This window comes from Poecilia reticulata, chromosome 4 (assembly GCF_904066995.2).
Source record: "Poecilia reticulata chromosome 4, P_reticulata-male-v2, whole genome shotgun sequence".
In the NCBI taxonomy this organism is placed as follows: Eukaryota; Metazoa; Chordata; class Actinopteri; order Cyprinodontiformes; family Poeciliidae; genus Poecilia; species Poecilia reticulata.
The window spans coordinates 14,146,980-14,169,435 of record NC_088833.1 but is presented as its reverse complement, the minus strand read 5'-3'; the positions used below and the strand labels follow the sequence as shown (position 1 = coordinate 14,169,435).

Sequence of the window (22,456 nt, the reverse complement as noted above, 5' to 3'; positions counted from 1 at the left end):
GCTTAGATATTAAAGACTATGTTGTTTTGCAATCCTGGAAGCCTTGGACTCATAAGTGGATTCTTTTTTGACAATTGTACTCAGCTTCTTCAACCAAAGTTGTTAGTTAAATCTGAATGAAAAATAAATATACAATGTCACGCATATACCCCAACTAATATTTGGACAAATTTGTAAAGTTGTAGAAAACAACACACTTTTTCAGTCATCAACATTGTTCTGGTATAATTCTGGCTGAGTATTACTTTTAATCAGAAATAAAGCTTGTTAAATTAACTGATTTTCTTCCAGTGTTCATAACAATTTTTCTGCAGGGTTAAGGTTAGCGACATTCTAGAAGATAATGTCAGCCTGCTTCATCCATCCAAACCAGCGTGAACAATGATGTGAGTTTTACAGGAATAAAAATATTTGACCTGATCTTTAAATGAAAACTATATGGAATCTGTATGTTCCTAGCAATGGGAACACTCCCAAATTATATCCATAACATCCCAGGATTTCTCTGATTTGCAGTGAAAAGGCTTTGAAGTGTTTTTGTAGCACAGACAGACAAAGTGAAAACATCTGCATTTCTGTTACAAGATGTTTGTGACTTACAACAAGACATTTTTCCCAAACTGAAGCTTCATATGGCCATCAACCACCTGAACAGTTTTTTTTTATCTTAAAGCAGTAATAACACTTTCCTGCACATGACACCTTATGACCAAGTTCAATGGTTCATCCTTACGAGGAAGTATCACACACACACACACGCACACACACACACACAAGTCCAGTATTGATAAGAGTAATCTGACGAACCCTGTATACAAATTCTGTACAGTATTAATAATTTTCTCCTCTATCTTGACTATGTATAAATATTGCTTTGTTATTATTTCAGTGACTTTCCAGTTGCAGCTCAGGACAGGAGTTAACATGTTAGCAGAGACAGTGATCACAAGACTGAAGGTTATGAGCGAGTCTCATCGGAAATGTGGCTCACACACCAACACTTCCACACCAGCCTTTTCTTCAGACAAAAAAAGATCTAATCCATCATTGTTTTGAAGGTTTGAGTGATGTGAATTCTTTCTTTCTGCAGCAGTCCATGTGTTTATTGTATTCTGTGTTGGTGAAATCAAAGCTGTAAATTAGTTTCTTAAGGCCCTAAGCTTGCTGGGCTTGTTCTTTTTTGTAAATTTTAGCCATGAATAAGTTAGTGGAGAGAAAAATATTTGTTTCTTTACAGATTTCTTCTGTTTTTGCTTGTTTTTTGTTCATACAAAACTTTGTTAATACAAAATGCAATTTAAAAACAATTAAATTTATTTAGTAAGGAGGAAAAAAGTTACTCAAAGCAAACAGTTATCTAATGCGTGTCTATATGTGAAACGAATTAAATAACTGAATAACCAAATGTTTGGATTCAGTTTCACAAGCTATAACGAAACCTGACCCAGTGATACTGACCTGTAGAATTTGATAATCCCCATGAAGCTTGGAAAAAAATTGGCAAAATATTTGACAGAAGTGACCCTTTCTGAAATGTGTCCGGTGTAACTGGGCTATAACTAGAATATTTCAGAAAAAGAACAAAATTACAACACATGGTGGCAGTAGAGGAATATTCTTGAACGCTATTATTTCTTTAACAAAAACTCCTAATAGAAATTATAGCTTTCAAAATACTTTTTAGATTGTCATGTCACCATTGCAACACACACAACAAAATATGACAACATTTTAAGTCTGTTTCACCCATTCCTAACTCTAGTGCAGATAAAATATTTGCTGAAGGGATTATATTAAATGCCTTGGTTAAAGTATTCATACCTTTTACTTATTTTTTATTTATTTATTTTTTTTACATTTTGTTGCAGTAGAAATGTAGACATCGATATATTTTATTGGAGTTTTATGTGACACACTAACAGAGAGTAGTGTTCTGAAGTGGATGAAAAATGGCATGTTTTTGAATTTTTAAAATTACTATTAAATAATTAAGCGAACTCTGAAGGTCAATAGAGGGACAATGTATTTTATCTAGGGTGGAGTGAGTCTGAAAACATATAGACCCTCATTTCAGCCAATGGGACAGCAAACAAACCAAATGAATGCTGCCTCAACACAAAATACATTTTGAAAAGCTATAGTAAAAATAAAAAAAAAAAATCACTGGAAAAGTGATGTCCAGATTTAAGTAATTCAGTGTAATTTATGACCTACTACTATTCAAAATCTGTGCAGCATTCTAAGGTCTTTGAATTTAAGAATACCGGCAGCAACCTGGTGTGTACCTTCTCGGGATCAAACGTTATTGCTCTCTACGTGTCTGAGGTTAGGTTATGTTGGACCTGTTACCTTTGCTTTATAAAGCAGGTAAGTAGAGGATAATCCAAGATAGAAACATGCGCAATTTATCAATAATGTCTTTATTCACCCCAGGTTATTGTCACTGTACTGAATAATAACAATTTAATGTAATTTAATTTAGCCAAATAACGAATCTAACGCATCTTATTTTCAATATTTAAAATATCGCTCAATATTTCAAACTTACTGTTCACTGGTTTATCTTTTACTCTTCTTGTTGTACTGTAAGCGCTGACAGTATGTGCAATTATTAAGCAATTCTTGCTTTTATCTAAAATAAATAAATTATTACAACGATCAGGTCTGCTAATGGCCAAATATCGACCTCACACTCAGCTCATGAGACTGCAAAAGGCAGCGAATGGTTGCTAGCATAGACCTCAATACGTATTCATGTCCATGTTCATGTCTATGGTTGCTAGCCTGTCACGTGGATCTGTTTATGTCCTTAGTCTCTTCCGGGATTAGATGACTGACGGGACTTTCGTTCAATCAGAGGCTGAGGGTGGATCGCCGCAGGGGGCGGAAGTTGTTGCTCTCACATGAGAAGGAAAAAGAAGCTAACGGTGGGGATTAAACTGTAACGTTCATGGTCACAGTCATCGACCCCCTCCGTCCAAACGGAATGTATAGCATCCGCTGTCATCACTTTTGGGTTTGTTCCTTAACGCGATGCGCAGTAAAGGAGGGTAATGCCGCTGACAGCTGGTAGTTTCTTGGAAAAGGCAAAGATACGTGCAGAAAAAGAGGTAAACACCCAGAGGAGGCTAGCTTCTTGTGCTAGCCTTATGCTAATTTGCTCTGTTTTGGTCGCTGTCGTCAACAATTTAAGAGGGTCAACATTGATTCTTGCACAAGTACTGTCCTGAACATGTAACGCTTAGCGTTATTGTGATTGCATTCATTGCATTGCACCGATACGCGTGTAATTATTAATGCCCAATTTAGTTTAATGATAGTTTAGACTTATTTATGGCCATGTTTTGTCATTTGCAGTTTCCCCTCTTGGCTTTTAGTAATCATATCATGATCTCATCGTTTCTTTGGAAAATGTGATCACTGTCACTTGATGTTTCAGCCATCATCTGACCCCTCCTCTTATGAAATCTGTTGACCTCACTTCCCTATTATAGAGCCTTTGTTATGATGAAAAAAAAACCTCACCCGTGGTCTCACATAGTTTGCCCTCCACTTTGAAAAAGTGTGTTATATTAAGAACAGCAAATATGATCATGCTGTGTTCTTGAATCACAACCTGATGTTGTTTTTAGTTCACAATGTACTTGGATTGCGACGACAATATTTTGTGACAAAATTTAAGACAGTGGATTATGGCCACAGATTTTCAAACAATTACCTATCATGGCAACATTTTCATATGAATCATGTTGAAGCATCTGAAAGATGTGAAGAAAAGAAGGTAAATATCCAAATACACAAAGTCAGTTACACCATTTTACAAGTGTATATTTAGGTTTATTTAATATAAATCAAACATGGTTTTCTCAAACTAAAACTTCAGCGATGATCTATGCTAACAGGAATATAAAAACAGATTGTATTTTAGATATTGGGTATCATCAACACATTTCAATACTACAGTCTGTAAGAACAAATAAAAAGCTGCTTTTGATGGGAAGGAGCAGGAGATACAGGGAATGCCAATCAAGCAGTTGAAACTAAAATGTCAGCAGCAGACTTGATAATCATAACATACGTACTAAACATAAGTGAAATGATTTTTCATGTGTCTTTGACATATGACTATAAGAAGATAGAGTTCAGGCTTGGAGTAATCATTAGAATTGTAATAATATTTTAAATAGTTGGCATTAGGTTTTCCAATAATAAAAAAAAAGAGAAAATCCACATTCAGGAAATTAAAATTTTCCTTTTGCGTATGATGTTTTCATCCAGAAAAGCTTGCTAAAGTTGCTACTGCTAGCATTCTCTCTCTGCTTTTTATGTGACTAACAGTTTGGTTTGCAACATGTTTTTCTTACATTTGTGGTTAGTTATATATAGATAAAACTCACTGAAAATATATTATTCACATATATGGATGTAGTGCTTCCCTTGTAATGCCAACATTTTTAATACCTACTATTTCAGCTGCACCGTTAGAGCTGCTTTCGGACATCCAAGCTCCCGTTAGGTAGGTCACCTGACACAGACAGACAGGAAGCTGCAGCAGCCAACACAATCTGACTCTACTTACACAAATATCGCTGTGATTTCTATCTTTTTTAGGTGTGACGACCGCAGTTGGCGTCAGGGAGCCCTGCTGCGGGCCAGTCTGCGTGGCCGTTTGCGTATATGTGCTTCTGGTTTTGTATGTTAATGAGCGAGTGGCATAGAAGCTGGGGATTGTAAGGTGATGCCAAAATGCTGCTGTCTCTGGGAATGCTGATGCTCTCCGCCACGCAGGTTTACACCATCTTCACCGTACAGCTTTTCGCCTTCCTCAACCTGCTGCCAGTGGAGGCCGACATCGCTGCTGTAAGGAATACAAGACACACACACAAAAAAAAAACATACAAATTGACATTATTTTTGATTAGATTAGAATAACTAATTTATTGTTATGTTTTAGGACTTTGAGCAGTCATTGTGCTGCAGTTGTGTTTAAATACTGAATTTATTTTTGCTTTATTTCAGTACTCATTTGATAACAAAACCGAAACCTTTGACGACATGCCTGCTCGGTTCGGCTACCGCCTCCCCAGCGATGGACTTAAAGTGAGTGTTTGAGTGTCTGCGGTTGTTCTTATCAGTTCTGAGTTTCGGGGATCCCATGTAGACTTGAAACATATATAATATTTTTATTTACCATACATAAAATTAGGAACATTGACTGAATCTGCCCAGACTTTATTCCTTTAATCAATGATTTACTAGATGCGGATAAAATAAATAAATAAGTTGATCTTTTTAAACTGATCTGTATTCAGGTAATATTGTTTGTCTTTGATTCACCATATCGAAACTCAGGTTTTGGTCCGAGTCAGTTATTGTTGTGATGTTTGAGTATCAGACAGAATAACACATTCAAAATCACAAAAGGACTATTTCACAGTTTTTTGTTTTGTTTTTTTGTTTTTTTTTTGTTTTTGTTTTTTTTGCATCTTCCTGAACTGGACCTTTATGTTCTTAAACAGGGTTTTTAGCCACAAAAGTGCCAGATAAATAACTATTGAGGTGCCTCAAGAGCCATGAAATAACTCTTTACCACACGTACAAACTAGATTCATAATTCAGTGTTGTGTTGTTTCATGATTTGTGGAAGCCATTGATAAAAATCTGACAAAGTTAAGGTTTTACGTTTTAAAATACAGAATGTTACAAAAACAGATGAGAAAAATCTAGAATGTTGGGTCTGGACATGTGGAATTGTGAAATTGGTTGCTTATTGAATTTTATTTTATTTTTTTCACCTTAATGCTTTTCTGAAGGTGTCAAAGTCTCCAACGTTTAATCTCAGGCAAACTCAACACAGTAACAGTATTACTGGGTATCTTCTGAAAGTAAACCTTTTAAAAGTTTTGTGAAATGTCCATGGTGACGTTTGAAAAAGTGTAGAAGCCTTCAGATTCTCTTCAACAAAGCTTCATTAAATAGTTAAAACTATTTAATTTCAATGTGTTGTTGTTCAGTTGTTTTTGTCGTTGGGATCTCTTTGTATCCCATAATTAGCAGCCCTCACAGAGTTCCCAAACAGAGGGGGTGATTCATGTCTGCTATCTAAGCTGGCCGTTGTGGCGATTCCCACAGGCAAGAACTTGTTGATGTTGCACAAAAAGGCTTTTCATTCAAATAGATAAGTCGATGGAGAAATATGTCATGCCTTGTTTTGTGTTTGTTGGTGTTTGGACAATCACAGTTTGTAACACTTTGTCAAATTAGTGTGTGCAATGTTTATCGTCATCATGTGTGTTGAAAACTATAATTTTAGCAATGACACCGAGGTATGATTTTGAATTTGAAAGTTTTGCGTTGTCACATTTTTTTTTTCCCAAGTATACATTTTGTGGGATTCATTACCTGTGAAGTGGAGAAAATATTTATGATCAGATGGATAATTGTAAATGCAGATGCACTCATAGGGATTTTGTGGCTGATATTTTGATCTGCAGTTTTTATAAAGCTTTAATCTGTCTACTCCAAGAATTAAAGGTATAAAATAACGGAAGATTTAAACAAAAGTCTGTCTATACTAGACAGCAGTCATTGTAAAACTGTTTTTTTTTACAAAGGCAAAATTATTTGCTTATGAATTTTACAAATTTTCTTTAGTATCTCACATTAAGGACTGGTGAGGTCAGCACAGCTAGCATAAAAAGAAAGCGCAGTCTCTGGGTGCATCCCCTTTAAAATAAATATAATTACATAAATTGAGGTCTGTTAAGGCTGTCCACATTTTCAATTTTAACATGCTTCAAACAGAGGTAGGAGCTATAAAAAAAGAGAAACTTCGCTGCGTTTCACTTAGCCTTCCTGTTGCCAACTGTAAATTTTCTCTCTCTTTCTTGCAGCCTGAAGGAACATAAAAAAAAACAATTTTATGTTAAACAGCTTCTCACATCTTTTCTTCTTCTGACTTAATTTTTAAACACCTAACTGGTCTCAACAATATCTAATTTTCTCTCCAGTAACAGCTTACACTCTGTAAAATGTTGTCAGTACAGACTGGCAGCTTTTAAGAAGAAATATTGTCTAAAAGTCATCTGTTCCCAGTCAACAGCTCATTTCTCTCTGTGTTTTTAACTATAAATAGATTGAACATCTGAAGAAGCTTAAACGAGTTAACACCGTTATCTAAAGTGCATGATAACTCGCCCTGTTGCCAGGTTTTCTTTCTCAGATCAAAAATGCTCATTGAGATTTTTTTTTCTACTTCAATCAGTTTGAAATTGGCTCACATCAACCCAGAAAAACAAAAGGGATTATCATACAGTCAATGCACTTTGTTCATGTGTGGGAGAATATTAGTATTATGTAACAACAGGATTAGTCTCTCTGTTTTCCGTTTTGTGTTTTAATTTACATCTAATCTCTGCGTTTCATCGATCTCTTTTCTTTACCTCTGGCCTCATGTTGCTGTTCGGAGGGACAGGAAGCTTCAGCGTCACGCACACTCGCTGCTCAGGTGTCTGAGGGCTTCCAAAATTACTCCCTTCAGTTGCTGCCTATATTTGTCTCTGTCTGGTTGCGTTTGGCAGCAGGCTGTCACAGTCTGTGATTTTTACAGCTGCACGGAGTAACATTTTGTTGTCCAATGAAATCAACTTCGAGAAGGAAAGTTTTTTTTTTTTCTGGTCATGGAGGACATTTGTCTAGAGTTGTAAAATCTGTGTTTTCTTATTGGTTCATTCCTAAAAAAATGCTAATGTTTTAACGTGTTAGGGAAAAGTTAGGTTTCAAACTTCTGTGATTTGCAGTATTAGTCTCCCCTACACATAGCGTACTATTGTCCGCCAGTTATGCATTACTTTGTCTGTTGCTCTGTTATATTAAATCTCAGCAAAAAGCAAAGAATTTGTTTTTGTAATATGTCAAGATCTGAAAAATCTCCCAAGAGCCGTGAATTATTTTTTAAGGCAATGTATTGGATATTTACTTTCTTTATTAAGAACTGCTAAAAGTTTATTATAATTATAATACTGTAAGTTTACAGTTGTTTTAATCTCCAGAGAAGAGTTTGGCATCACAAGATGACACGAGCCTGTTTATTTCCTGATGATTCCCCACAGGGAAGACTTCTGCAGACAGAGCCCTTCCAGTTTCCAGTTGCACAACTCTGTGTTTGCAGTCGGCACAGCCTCTGCTCCAGACAGCTCTAGGCCTGTGCCTCTCACCAAATGTATTCACTAGATCAAACTGTTTTATTGGTAACTTTAGATGCAAAACGTTTTTTTAATTGAAGTGAATGTTTCACTTTCTTTCTAGAAATAGTTTAATTTAAGCAGAAGACTATCTAGAGTACCATAGACAATACTCTGTGATTTTAGAGGTGGTGGGTTGATTTTGTTGCAAATATTTCCTTGAGAAACGTCGGATTTGTGTGAGTTCCCAGTTTCTACAGGCGTTTTAGATGAGGCTCTGCGTAAAAGTAAACATGAAGGTCTTGTTCACTTGGAAAAATCAAGCTCGTCGCTTGATTTGGGCAGTTTTTATATTAGATTTTACTCAGTCTACTTTGATATACCAATTCACACGCTTTTTACTGTGGAGACATTTTTTCTCACCATTTTTTCACAGAATTAATTTCATTCTATCAATTTGCTTGTTCAAGGTCATCCCTCACCACCTCATTTAAAGGTAATTCCAAACTTCGACTAGGCCACTTCAAAACCTTTATTGTGTTTATTTTTTAAACCACATAGACACTTAACTTGTTGCCATGCTTTTGGTGTATGATGCAAAGCTAAAGCATGCTTGAGCACAAATGGCTGGACTTTGTCATTCAGGATTTACTGCTAGGAGGCAGATTTTAGGGCTCTGATATTTATACCAAGTCGTCCGGGTCCTGAAGCAGTCCCCGATCATCACACTACCACCACCCTGTTTCGCTGCCATTGTGATGTTTCCAAAATGCTGTTTGTTTTAAGCCAGACGTAGCCACACCTTAAACATTTGTGTGTGGTAAAAAAACAAACTAAAACTGCTAAAAATCTGTAAGGTGGAAAATACTTTTTCACAAACACTGCAATTCCGGCAGCCAGTTCCGCTCACGGACTAATGGCATTTCTTGCTCAATTATATTTAAATTGAGGCGTGAAATCTCAAAAAGCCCTATGGTCATCCTGGGTTTTCTGTTGCTTTCTGCTCAAGTGTGCAAATAAGTGAATTCATTTCAATCCCAGGAGAAATGTCAAACGTTCAAGCCGTGAAAGCACTTAAACAGTTTAGTCAGTTGTGAGTCATTAATGCCGTTCTGCGCCCGCATCAGTCACGCGTCTCTTTTTCTTGTTCTGGCAGAAGCACCGAAATGACCTGATCACCTCTGCCCACTTAAGCAAGCTTTGTACTCCAGCTGAACTGATTGTCGCAGGAAAGTTTCTCTAGCCTGGAAATGGAGATGTTTTTGACACATCAGCTGCAAGCCGCGATTAATCAGGTGTTGGACAGAAGCGGGGCATTATTTTTGCAATTTCCCAGTTCTTCTGTTCTGCTTTTTGTCAGTTTGCAACCGACGTCTGCAACCTTTACAACCAAACAACACATTTTTGCACTAAGTCCAGCTAAATATATCTCATTCACTCCAATATGGGGTTTTAATATTTGTGGGAAATTTTTAAAAACACACTTTAAGTATCATTCTGTCATGATTCAATAAAGTTACTACATGAAAAACTGCTAAACAAACCTGTATTTGTTGTTATACTGTATGTAAAAGCATTGGTTGACTCTAGCTTTTATCCAAGGTTATTGAGAGCCAGTGAAAGGCCCGTGTTTCCAGTTTATATGAATGTCTTCCACGAGAGAAAATTAGAAAAGTTATAGTTGTCTGGATTGCTTGTGTAATCCCAGTAATTTAGTAGTATAAGTGTTTTAGCTGGAGAAAACATGGCGGACATTAGCGACAGGTTCAGCTGCCATTATCAGCCTGTACATTTGGAAACCAGCACAGATGGACCAGTTCCTGTTTTTGTGTCTCACCAACTGCTGGAGCAGCTGGAGGGAATTTCTTAGTTCTCTGCATCAACATCAAGTATACTTTCTACTAGGACAAAGGTCAGCTTGCAGCCAAAAGAAGTATTTTTTTTTTTACCATTTTGTATTTTATTTTTTTATGTAAAAAGTGAAACCTTTTTGTCCCAGCTGGTAATTTCCAGTCATTTTACATAAGGCTCAGATTTCAGTGTAAGGAAATGTGGTTATGTGATGCTAATACATAATGCATACTCAAATGCGATCACTCATCTGTTGTGTTTGCGTTGATCAGGAGTCCTAACTTCTCCCCTTTTCACAAGACTAAACTTGTCCAAATGGGGATCAGCGACACAATCAAATGGAAATAACAGGATTATATGTGAGTTTTGATCCTTTTCGTCAAAATACTTCCTTTTATTTAAAGAGAAATAAACCTGACTTGCTCGTAGTACCGCAAATTATTAACGTGCGGTTATGAGAGAATGAAATGAAAATGGCAAAGAGGCAAATTGGCTTAGAGCTGAGCTACAGTAAACAGAAACACTAAATTGTCTCTAGAGAGGGCGTTTTGTGAATCTCGGGATCTGTGTGCCAACCAAAGCAGAGGGAAGCGTTTAGTTTGTCCCTGTTTCAAGCAATTTTGCTATAAGTTACAAAATAAAACACTTTACTCCTGTGGTTTGACTAAGTGGCTCATGCAGCGAATGTGGGGGACCAGTCCTGGCCCGGTCGTGTGATCAAGTGTTATTTCTGGTTTTGCTGGGTTTTTCTACCTACTTTAGGGGATTTCCAGAAAAAAAAAATGTCCTCATTCTCCAGCCATGTCTTCTCAGCAGACTATAACCCAGACACAACATGATTCAGATTACATTTATTCGCTTCCTCCCAATTATAAATGTATTCAGTAAGAGGGCTTGTGGTCCATGAAGCATCCTGGTCATGTAGACACTGTGCAGTCATATAATTATCGTTGTTGGCTAAATGCACTGTCTGTACGACCGTCTAAAGATGAGCTCTGCAGCTCTGTGTGCGCAGCAGTCTGCCTTGGATCCCAACATCAACTAATCTGATCCTGAGGTCGCCGTGGCTCTTAACCTGCTCTCAGGAAGCCTCGGTCAGTCCTACAGCAATCTACCAAATCTATTGTTTTTAGTCTCCCAACTAGCAGCAAAGCTCCAAACAAGCCCGATAGGGAGCATCACTCTGACAGGATTAAATGTAATCCCTGTGAAATCATTTGGAAGAAATCCTCCCCTCCTCTCACCCGCCTGTGGAGCCACGCAGCAACATGAAATTCCTTCTGTTTGTCAGCGCTGTGGACATAAAGCATTCACATCACGTAAATCGTTTTACATTTTGTCACATTGCAACTGCAGTGTGACGTCTCTTAGAAATAAAAAATATATTTTAGCATTCATTAACGTTCGGCTCCCTTTACTGTCTCTAAATAATAAAGTCCAGTGCAGCCAGTTTTCTAAGTTTCCCCTTTAGAGTTGATGGATACATTAAAAAAACAGAACAAATGTGAACAGAAACCAAACAGTTACACACAGGAATGGTCTGGAATGGTCTGAAATGATTAATCAAATTAATTATAATGACTCGATTATTGAAATGATGGTCAAATAATTTAGTAATCGATTAACTGAACTCAAAAAAGGGTCTGAAAGGATAACACACTCATTAAAAAATTAAAAGGATTTTTTTATTTCCATCATGCAGTGTATTTTGAATATTGCATAAAAAACTTCAGTGGTTTTGTTTATATGATTAATTATCAGGATAACTGATTGATCGTTTGACTGCTAAAATAAACATTAGATGCAGCTCTAAACAGGTCAGGCAGAAAGTTACGTAAAAGTTTATAACAGGACTAGGATATAAAACAAACTAAGCAAGACGTGGCCGTCTACTTAAATGGACGAACCTAATAAGCAAGAAGAACATCAATCAGAGAAGCAGCTTGAGACCCTCTGTGACTCTGGAGGAGCTGCAGAGATCTGAGGTTCAGGAGGGAGAATCTGGTGACAGGACATCTATTAGTGATGCACACGACGACTCTGGCATCGGCAGAGGAGTGACAGTCCAGTTGTAATTGTTATTTTGGCTTAATTTTAAGTGGACCAGACCCAGACGACTTTCTTTTTTTTCTTATATTAGCAATTATCTTTTTTTTGTAGTGGAATTTTGGCTACACTTTAAAACAGAATGCGTTATCACAGAATTCAAGTTTGTGTTTAAATGTTTATCTACTGTGTTAAGCTTTAAAAATCAGATTCTTGTATTTATCTATTTATTTTTTATTGCAGCTGATAGCAGTGAGACGTTTGAGTTCAGCTCCTCAGTTCTCATCTCTCCAGATCTTACAGGCACAATTGCAGTTAATAACCCTGAAAGATCGGATTCATGACTGGATCACAGCAGAACATGCAGAAATCTGACCTCAGATAAGAACATTTTCAAACTGTGGCCGAACGTTTCATTCTCAAAAAGTCATGCTTTTCTTTTCTGCTTTTTAGACATGGATGGTTTAATGATTCATCTCTTGGACATGGTGCTGTCACGAGTCACGCATTCGTCACTCATCTGCTCCTTAAACTCCGGCCTTCTCAGATACATTGATTTGTTCATTAGAAGCTACAGTGGAAAGCTTACTTCATGAGCTTTTGTTAAGCAACGCTGTATGGCTCTAACTACCTCGTCAGGATTAATGTGCCGTGCTTATCCCAGTGTTTGTCTAAAGTTAATATCTTTACTGAAAAAGAAGAAGAAACTTCCTCCCAGCCTGTTTCCAGGACGACTCCTCCTTCCCCGTTAGTTTCCTGTCTCTTGGACTGACGCCGTCTCCGCATCCTGCGGTGTTTGCATGTGCATCTTCACTATTTATTTTCCCTCAACAGAGGGCACTCTTGCTTTTGGTTTGTTTGGAGGAGGAATGTAAGGCAGTGGCACAGTGACATCATTTAGCAGCAAGTGGCGGCTGCACTGGAGGCACCCAGAGGTGGTGTTGTTGTAGGCACTGGGTGATTCCTCACATTCCTTCTTCTCCATTTCCTGCAAAATGTGCTCTTTCTATATCTCAAGTTGTGCTCAAGTTAAACCACAGCGACACGGTGCAGTTTTCATCCTCCTGCCGGGTTACAGACGGCTGTGCGAGTGCGATGCATCACTTTGGTCATTATTCAGCTGCTGCTCGTTGCTACGTCAGTGTGGCATCCAGCCAGATGTGCTCAGAGGAAATGGGTTTGCTGCAAGCTGACGCGGGCCTTATGCATGTGAGGGAAAGAGCTGACTCCCCGTTTTGTTCTGCCAGGTTTGAAAGCCCCGGCTGTCTAAGAGAGAGGTAGACGCAGAGCCCCACTGCGATCCACACTTCCTGTCTTCCTCTGGTGTTAGTTACACTTGCATAAGCGAAGCTGAGGTTTCGAAATGTTCCTAACACTGGGCCATACCCTATTCTCCTCTCGTTTATAGCACCTTACTCCTCTCTAGACTGTAGAGAGTTGTTTTGTTGGCTTAGTTTAACTATTTTTATCTTATTTTTCTCCCCTGTCGTTCCAGAACTGTCTCATTCCTGTCTCTCTGCTGTTTCTCCTTTTGTTCTTGATCACGGCATCGCACCAAAAAGCCCCCTCTTCTCTCATCTCCTCTCTATCTGCTCATCACTCTCTTCAAAGCTGTAGCTGCAAATGGGACGAAAACAGGAAGCCGCAGAGAGGAGCTGCGATAGTGAAATGCAAGAGTCTGAATTTTTCCAGGAAAATCTATGAACAATAGCTTTATTGACATCAAGCTAACGATATTGCTTATGTGTAGTTTTTCTTAGTTTGGAAAGTGTGTACTTTCATGTTTTGCCAGATTTCTTTCTTTCTCCTTTTTAAGCCAAGTTGCAGATTAAAACTCAGCTTTCTATGAGAGTAACATTAACAATGTTTTTAGTTAAATTGATCACGCATCAATTATCTGATTGCAAATGATATGTTCCTACATATGTTTGAAATAAAGTCTGTAATTGCGCTAATAAACAACTGCTTGGCTTCATTTTAGATGTTCCTTTACAATACTAAAATGATCCTTTATGAGTTTTTAACATTGGGGAGAAAATGTGCAGACAAACGGGGAGAAATGAAGTATTTCTCTTAACCTGCACTCATTCCCACAGGGTTTCCTGATCGGTGCCCGGCCTGAAAATGCGTGTGAGCCCATCGAACCGCCGCCCAGGGAAAACATGACGGGCGCCTTCATCGTCCTCATCAAGCGATACGACTGCAACTTCGACATGAAGGTACCAAGTTTAGACTCGCTGGTTTATGCGAAATTCTCTTTCATGGAACGCCGGCGGCATGATTCCCAGACGTATCAAATTTTATCTCTACATCTAAACGCAGGTGTCTTGAGCAGTTTATTGAAATATATCCACCTTGAAACTAAAATGAATACACCTGACAAAAATTTCTAGAGTAAAATTTTTTTATTCAGCTGTGAATAAAAAAATTTTATTCACAGCTGAATAAAATTTTTGTAGAAGCCTTCTACAACCTGATACCCACAGAACAGTTTGTGTTGGTTTTCTGTTCATTCGTATCAGTAGGTGGTGTTTCTGAGTTAGTCTTTAGTCTGCTCACAGATCGCCCTTGTTGAGGCAGGAAAACAGGAAGTGGCCATTTCCCTAAATACAGTTTCCTGCATGATTGTCCAGCTCATTCTGCCGCCTCTCTGGTTCCTGAGTTTTTTTTTTTGTTTTGTTTTTTTTAATGCTGCGGTCAAAGGAGTCCGGGACATTTTTATCAGATGTGAAACTGACAGCATGGGTGGTAAAGGGCGCTTGTTGTATGATGAAGGAGAACAACAATATAAAAGTTATGAAACCACGATTGTAAGAGTAATCATGCAGTAAACGGAGGTAAATAATTGCACCAATACTTCTGGCTCACAGTGAGAAATTTGGAAACATTATTAATCAGCCTCAGGGTGATTTACGGTGACAGTTTCAAGAAAATTTTGTCACTGCCTGTTCATTTCCTCATGAGTTGGAAACCACTAACCAGAATAAAGACAAAACTACACCATGCAGTGATCCAAAATAATGAGCCAGTTTTTAATCACACTCAAATGGCAGATATACTTGCCGTTCACTCAACTTAAGTTCTGTTAATTTATCCTGCAGGTAAAATATTCTTGTTGCCATCAAACAGGTAAAAGTCTGCACCTTTTATGTGATATTCCAACTACGTGACCCAAGACAGGTCAACCTCTTCACAATGTTACTCCACATCAATGTGTGCTTACATTAAGGAATTGCTTAAGTGCTGGAAGTGGTGCCAACAAAGATCCAGTGGTGGAACTGGTTTGGTGTGAAAAAATCCCCTCTGGGTCTTGTGAATTGTCTTGTGAATGTGAGAACTGACTCCTCACACAAGAGCTTCAAACTACCTGTGTCAAAAGCCCGGTTTTCAGTTCCCTGCTGTAAATAAATGGCAGAACAGTGAGGAAAAAATAATGAAGAACAGACGGAGAGATGGAGTTAAAACAGTGAGAGCTGAGATGAGTAATTAGAAACTTGGAATTTGTCTTTGAACTGCTCTCCAGCTCTCCTGCTCACTCTTTCTCTCTGAGCAGGAACTTTTCCACTTCCGTTCTTTACGCTCTCTTCACTCTGTGTTGAGTCTGATCCACAGAGTCTAACATTTCCAAGTTTTTTTATTTACCGTATCCCTCTTTGTCTTCTCCGCCTTGCCGTTATTTTGCTCTGTTGCAGCCGCATGGCCTTATAAGGTCGAGCTGCATCACACAAACGCAGAAACATGTTGACAGACTGGGCAGTGATGTGTTTCCTGGACTGGAGTGTAACCAGACTCTACAAAGCTGTGCACGCTTTCTGACCTGACTCTGATTGGCTCTTTAACAACGTTCATGTGATGTGATAGAAGTTTATTCTCTTCCTTTCCTTTCATTCATATTCATTCTTTTTTCTTTTTTGTGTGTTCACATAAATGACAGCGTGTGAGTCTGTACATTTTTAAAGTGATTTGTTTGCTTTGGATTTATTTGTATGGTCTTGCTATATTCCAGAGGAAAATGGCCACTTTATGTACATTTAATAGACAATAAAGTAGCCTTGTTTATCTTACCTTGTAGATGGTGTCAGTTTTACTAAACTATGTCAAGATGTCTTTAAATAAAAAAGATCCTAGTAAATTTCAGTCAACAACAGCATCTGATTAACTTTTAAAGACAGTTTGGCTGGTTTTTGTTCAGTATGTTGTAAAACATCCCAACATTTCTGTCACATGATTTGTCTTTTTAGCTTCTTGTTGAACTGTATGACACGTTGGCGTTTCCCTCCACTGTGGAACAGTTTAATGCATCCTGTCTGGTTCTAATTAAACAAAATTACAGTCGTCTGAAGGTCACTGATTCCGTTGGATAATTTTTATAGTCAGGAATGCACGTTGTATTAGCATTAACATAAGTATCGGCTGATGTTAGTCATTTTTGACATGTCAGTATTGATCTGGGCCGATGCAGTGCTTTGTGAAATTATTTCTGCCTTGTGAACTTTCTCACACTACAAGAATGAAAGTCTCAGCATCTATTTCAATGAGATTTAATGAGATATTAAACTAGTTAATAATAAAACTCTAATACCCCTAAATAAAGCCCAGTGCAGCTAACTGGTTTAAGCCAGGTGGGGGGTTCAGCAAACAAAGAGTAAGACTTGAACTTTTAGGCCTGAACACATAATGACCACCATGAAACATAGTGGTGGCAGCATTATGCTGGGTGGCTGCTGGGGGTTGGATGGAGCTCTAAATGCTAAAAAATAAAGTCCAGGCCTAAAACCAACAAAGACTCACTCAAAAATTGGTCTTTACTGACACTATCCATCCAGTCTGTCTGAGCTTGAGCTATTACGCTAAGAAATTGATAACATTTCGGTTTTAAAAGCTGGAGACATATCAGAAACACTTGCAGCTTCAATTACAGGGAAAGGTTATTCATTCTACAACATAATGACTCACAGGAGCTGCATGTAATCAGCCCCGTTTTCACATACAGTCCCAAAAAAACCACGAATACTTTTACTAAGCAGTGTTGACGTTTTCTCTGCTCTAGTACAACGAGGAGACGAAACGTTTTCTCTGCTCTACTACGACGAGGAGACGAAACGTTTTCTCTGCTCTAGTACAACGAGGAGACGAAACGTTTTCTCTGCTCTACTACGACGAGGAGACGAAACGTTTTCTCTGCTCTACTACGACGAGGAGACGAAACGTTTTCTCTGCTCTAGTACGACGAGGAGACGAAACGTTTTCTCTGCTCTACTACGACGAGGAGACGAAACCTTTTCTCTGCTCTACTACGACGAGGAGACGAAACGTTTTCTCTGCTCTATTACGACGAGGAGACGAAATGATTATGGGCAAAGGTCCAGATTCTCTCTAATGAAATTGGTTTAAGTGGATGTTTTTGCATAGAGGAGTTGCAGTCATGATCTATTCCCCTAATGTTGTTTTCAGTCTATAAATAGTGAGTCTTTAAAAATTAATTGGCTCTAAAAGTTGCCATAAATTCAAGTTTCAGTGAAGGTAAAACTGGTTGCAGATTTGTTTCTTTTTGGGAAGACGTCATTTTTCCGTTTCTCCGTTTCTTTTCTGCATCCCTCCAGTCTGACGGGGAGATCTGGCTTGAGCCTCTGCCATAATGATTAGTTTTACCTGGAGACATCGTCACATGGACACACAGCTACAATCTAACAGCTCTTCTCTCTTAGACACACACATCCACACACACTTCTTCCCTTCCTCACATGGCAGGCTTTGTTTCTCCATCACTCGCTTTCCTTTTTTCTCTTATCTTGGCTGTCCCTTGCCTTAACTCTTGTTGGCCATCTCTTGCTCACACATTGACACTACCGTGCCGCTGTCGACCCTCCACCCCGTCCTTTCAGTCACACACACCCCATACAAAGGAAAACCTCCCTCCTTCCTCTTTTCTCCTCTCTTAGCCGGGATCTGTTCCCCCAGAAGCTGCAGGGAAACAAAGGGATAATAGATCCCATCTTGACTGAGAAGAGCCACTTGTCTGTGTGGGTGTTTAGTCCAGGGGTGTCGCCCACCCCCCCTCTCCAGCAAGCTCACTGTGTTGATATATTCTTTCTGTCCTGCAGCATCGAGACGCAATGGCGTTTTAATGGATCCGTGACCGTAATGGCCAATAAAAACATGCTAACCCACTTAACCTTCCTTAAAGTGTTAGCATTTCCCCCTATGGAGTATGGCTGCGTGTTGAGGGGAGGGGGAAGGCATCAGAAGATGCATACAGACTTTTACAGGGATGCCCTCCCCAGTGTGAGGTCGAATGTCGAGGAGTGTGTGTCAGAGATGGAGAGGGAGCAACAGGGATCAATTAGAGAGATGTTAATAATCACTCTTTGTGCATTCCTTCATGGCTGCTCTTTTTGAAACATCTCCAGAGGGTGAGGGTTTGAGCTTCCTGTATGGCCGGTACTCTTTGAGGTGTTGGGGGAGCGCCTCGCTGGTGACCTCGCTGGTGACCTCACTAGTGACCTCTGACACAGAGGGAGGGGGTTGCACAGGAAACTCCAGAGCTTTTTTCCCCTGCAATTTCCCTTAAGTCAACACCCTGTTTTAATAGCCGTGCATTTCTTGTTGACTTACCCATTCGTCTCCGTTTTCTCTTTAATGACAGACGCACCGGCACATCTGTAAATATAAATATCGTCTGTATGTATTGTAGAGCAGAAAGAGCTTTTATTGTCCCGCAAAAAGGAAATTTGGGTTTAACCACAGCATCACATATAAAGGATCACAAAACAAATTCCTAAAGTGTTAGAACAATATATATATATAAAACAAGATGAACAATAATAGTAATAATCATATACTGCACAGGACTGTAACATAAAAATATGGTGAGCTTATTAGAAAAAAATGCATCCGACTCACAATCTTATTGTGACTTTTTCAAAAATGTGCATATGCATGTTGAACATTAAAAAAGACAGGCTATTTACTATACAGAATATGAGTGTAGAAAACACGTGCAACAACAGCAGAAATGTCCTTTAGAAATGAGTAAGAACTGTGTATTCAGACACAATGATCTGTGAAATCATTCAATCATGTTTCGCTAAAGAAAACATTATTTTGTTCCGTTTTTCAAAGATGCATGATTATACGTTAGAAGCGCAGTGCAAAAAATATTGCATAATAGCCGTGTGAAAACCCCCCCCAAAAAAAAACACGTACCGGATTGCTGAGCTTTTTTTTTCCTCTGGTGGAAATTTCCCAACCTGAGACCTTTGTCGCGCTGTGATTCAGTCGGCAAGGCGCTTTGTGCCGATGCAGCATTGTTCACAAAGAACAAATCTAACTACATTCACATGTAGTTAGATTTAAAACTGGATGAGAAATGTAGTGTGGCTTGCACAGTTCAGGTTTCTGCACTTGTGTTCATAAGCGTTTGCATAGAGAAGGGAGCAACATTTTAAAAATTACACAAACACATTACTTTGACACTTCTGCAGCTACTATCAGTTTAACAAGATGAGTTTCTATAGTTACAGCAACAGAGGAGTTAGCAGCCATTACTTGAACAAAAGGAATAATAGACGGGTTAGACCCACAATTGAGCCTAAAGTATTCACACCCCTCACAAATTTAGATTTTAATTAAAAATGTAATTTAAATCAAACACTGTCATAAGTATGAACAATTTTGGGCACAGCTTTTTGCAAAAAGTATTTTAATACTGACACGCATTTCAAAACCATTAAAACATGACATAATTTAAAACATTCATTGTCCATTTGTATAGTGGGATGGAGAAGGATACTTTAATTTCTAATTTAACTAAACGGAACCTTTCTGTATGAGAAAGTCTGCAGTATCTCCCACCAAGCTACAGGATAGGTCTGTGGGCTATGCAAAACATGTTCATTACATTTAATACAGAAAATCATTCTTGATATTGAGATTTCACCCGATCAGTTCTGACTGACTGTTTCTAGAAGCAGGAGATTCCCATATGGAAGCACGGAAACATGCAAAAAGCGTAATAGTATATGTTTAAAACATCCTGACAGTTGCATTTTTGGTTATTTGTACCTCTGATTTATGTCTTATTTAATATTTCATACAATACAAGGCATGTTAGTGAATCTGTTGCTCTTGTATTTGAATAAATAAAATACAAAGAAAGAAAGAGCTTATTAGCTAATTAGCTCCACATTTACCTTTTGAATAGTGGATACATTTCTTCTTAGTGCTGATAAAGGTGATCCGAGTACAACAAGCGGTTCTCGAACCACAGTTTGAGGCACCTTGGATCTAAATTATTTTTATTTCATTCTGTGTATTTGTTAAAGAAGATATTACTCTAAAAAAAGCAATATACTTTTCAATTGCTACTTTATTCTTACTAATCCAGAAGTTTATGGTTCTTTGAAGGGTGCTGTAAAAACTAAATTACTGCAATGATGTGGGAAACTGGTTGGACCAGTCCTGTGAGTTCAGACAGTTTAGCTGACATGTTTACACCTTATACCTTTTGTTGCTATGAGACTATTGCTTATCTATCTAGGTCACTTTCTGGTTTTTTACAAGTTGAAGCCTAACCTGAGCGGGAAAAGGAGAACAGAGTACGTTTTCTGAAATAATCCACAACTAGGCGAAAAGTACCAACAGTTTAATTGCAGATGCGCCCAGTTTCTGCTGGTTACAGAAGTCAAAGAGAAAGAGAAGAAATCCCAGAGAGGTGAGGAGGGTCAAAGTTCCCTAACTCACTTGACGTTATCGTCTGGTGAAGTTCCTTCCTCTTTAGTTTGTTATCATCAGATAAAGCATGACTGGAAAGATGTAGATTAGCAGGGAGTAGTCTTAAAACAACACCTCGGTTTTAGTTAACAGTAGTCACAGGTATGAAACTGTGTCATATGTTCATCAATTTAAGTCAGCCATGGTGTGTGACTTCACCAGCAGCAGGGCATCTGCCCCTGAGGCCACTGATTTCCCCTCTAAGCCACTCTTCCTTCCCAGCTCTTCCTTCCAGCGAAATACTTTTCATAGCAAAGCCTGTTTGCAGTGCAGTGACCTAACGCCCCCAGCACCCTCCCTGCTCCACACACACACACGCACACACACCCACCCACACACACACACATACAGAGGCTTCTGTCTTCACTCAAACCAGGATATGGCCTCCTGCACACGCTCATAGTCTTATGACAGGGTATGACTTCGGCTGACTGGATGTATGACTCGCTGAAGAAATGTGTTTGTGAGAAAACGGTGGAACTGGACAGATCTCATATTGGCGGTTCTCTTGCTGGGCTGACGTCTTGTCTTTGCAATTTGTTGTGGCAACAAACAGCTCAGACTTGGTATCTCTGACCTCCAAGACTCACAGGCGCAAAAACATGAAGCACTCAAAATATATTTGTCCTTCTGAAACATCTCCATATTTTTCCACTAAGGCTGCAGACGTCGTCGTATTCTTAGTAGGAATTTTTAAGAGAGACCAATCTAGGTCTGGAGGACGACATGGTTGAACAACGTATCATGATACAAGCATTTCATATCAGTTGATGTCTGTAATTATTGATTATTGATTTTTCACTCTCTTTTTTTCTTGTTCTTTTTTTTCTGAGCAGTTAGAAAAAAAACTGCTCAGGGGCAAAACCTGAAACTGCTGCTGCACCAGCAGATTGTTGCTAGGTAACCATAAGTTACTCTAAAGGTTGTTGCTAGGTAACCAAAGAGTGAGTGAGTTAGTTGGTGCCACCAACTTGGCTTAGCTGTGAGAGGTTAAGCGGTTAAAGCTTTTTATCTGCCTACATCCCCCAGAATGCTTTGTGGTTCCGGATCAGTTCAGTGAAATTATTGAATGCTCTGTTCTTGGCTTAGCCGGCTGTGAGAGGTTGAGCGGTTAAAGCTTTTTCCCTGACTACATCCCCCAGAATGCTTTGTGGTTCCGGATCAGTTCAGTGAAATTATTGAATGCTCTGTTCTCAGATGCTCACGGTTTAATCTGTCCTAAGGATTGAACACAAATGACGCTGACTAGATTTGCACGCAAATAATATTACAGCTACAGTGAAATTCAGATTTACTATTTTATTCCTATTGGCTAATTACAAATACACGCCACACTTTTCATATTCTTCCGTCCAAAAAACGTCCTTACTACTTGTGTTGGTTCGTTTCAAGAACGTTTAATGAAAGTGAACTTTGCCATAGTAGTGTGATCTGATAAAGACTGTACAACTCTGGTACAGAGCTGGCTTGGCAAACACCTGACATGAGAAGGAAGCAACAATAAAGGGAGCTTGAATTATCTTTACTGCACCTGTATTTCAAACATTTATGCTCTTCAACACACCAACGGTGCACTGCATGAATTACAGTTGTGCTTTGTTATC

At 38.7% G+C, this 22,456-nt stretch overlaps 1 protein-coding gene across 2 annotated transcripts in view; it reads left to right on the top strand.

Moving 5' to 3' along the window:
• Positions 1–2,881: 2,881 nt before the first annotated feature.
• Positions 2,882–22,456, top strand: part of rnf13 (ring finger protein 13) — a 35,928-nt gene continuing 16,353 nt past the window's right edge. The window contains exons 1-5 of one of the 2 annotated variants that reach the window (XM_008406834.3): positions 2,882–3,110; positions 4,474–4,516; positions 4,612–4,860; positions 5,020–5,100; positions 14,177–14,299. In XM_008406834.3, coding sequence (XP_008405056.1) covers positions 4,747–4,860; positions 5,020–5,100; positions 14,177–14,299 — 318 coding nt within the window. In that variant the 5' untranslated portion in view covers positions 2,882–3,110; positions 4,474–4,516; positions 4,612–4,746. The remainder of the gene's footprint in view (positions 3,111–4,473; positions 4,517–4,611; positions 4,861–5,019; positions 5,101–14,176; positions 14,300–22,456) is intronic. The other variant, XM_008406833.3, reaches the window with a different exon arrangement.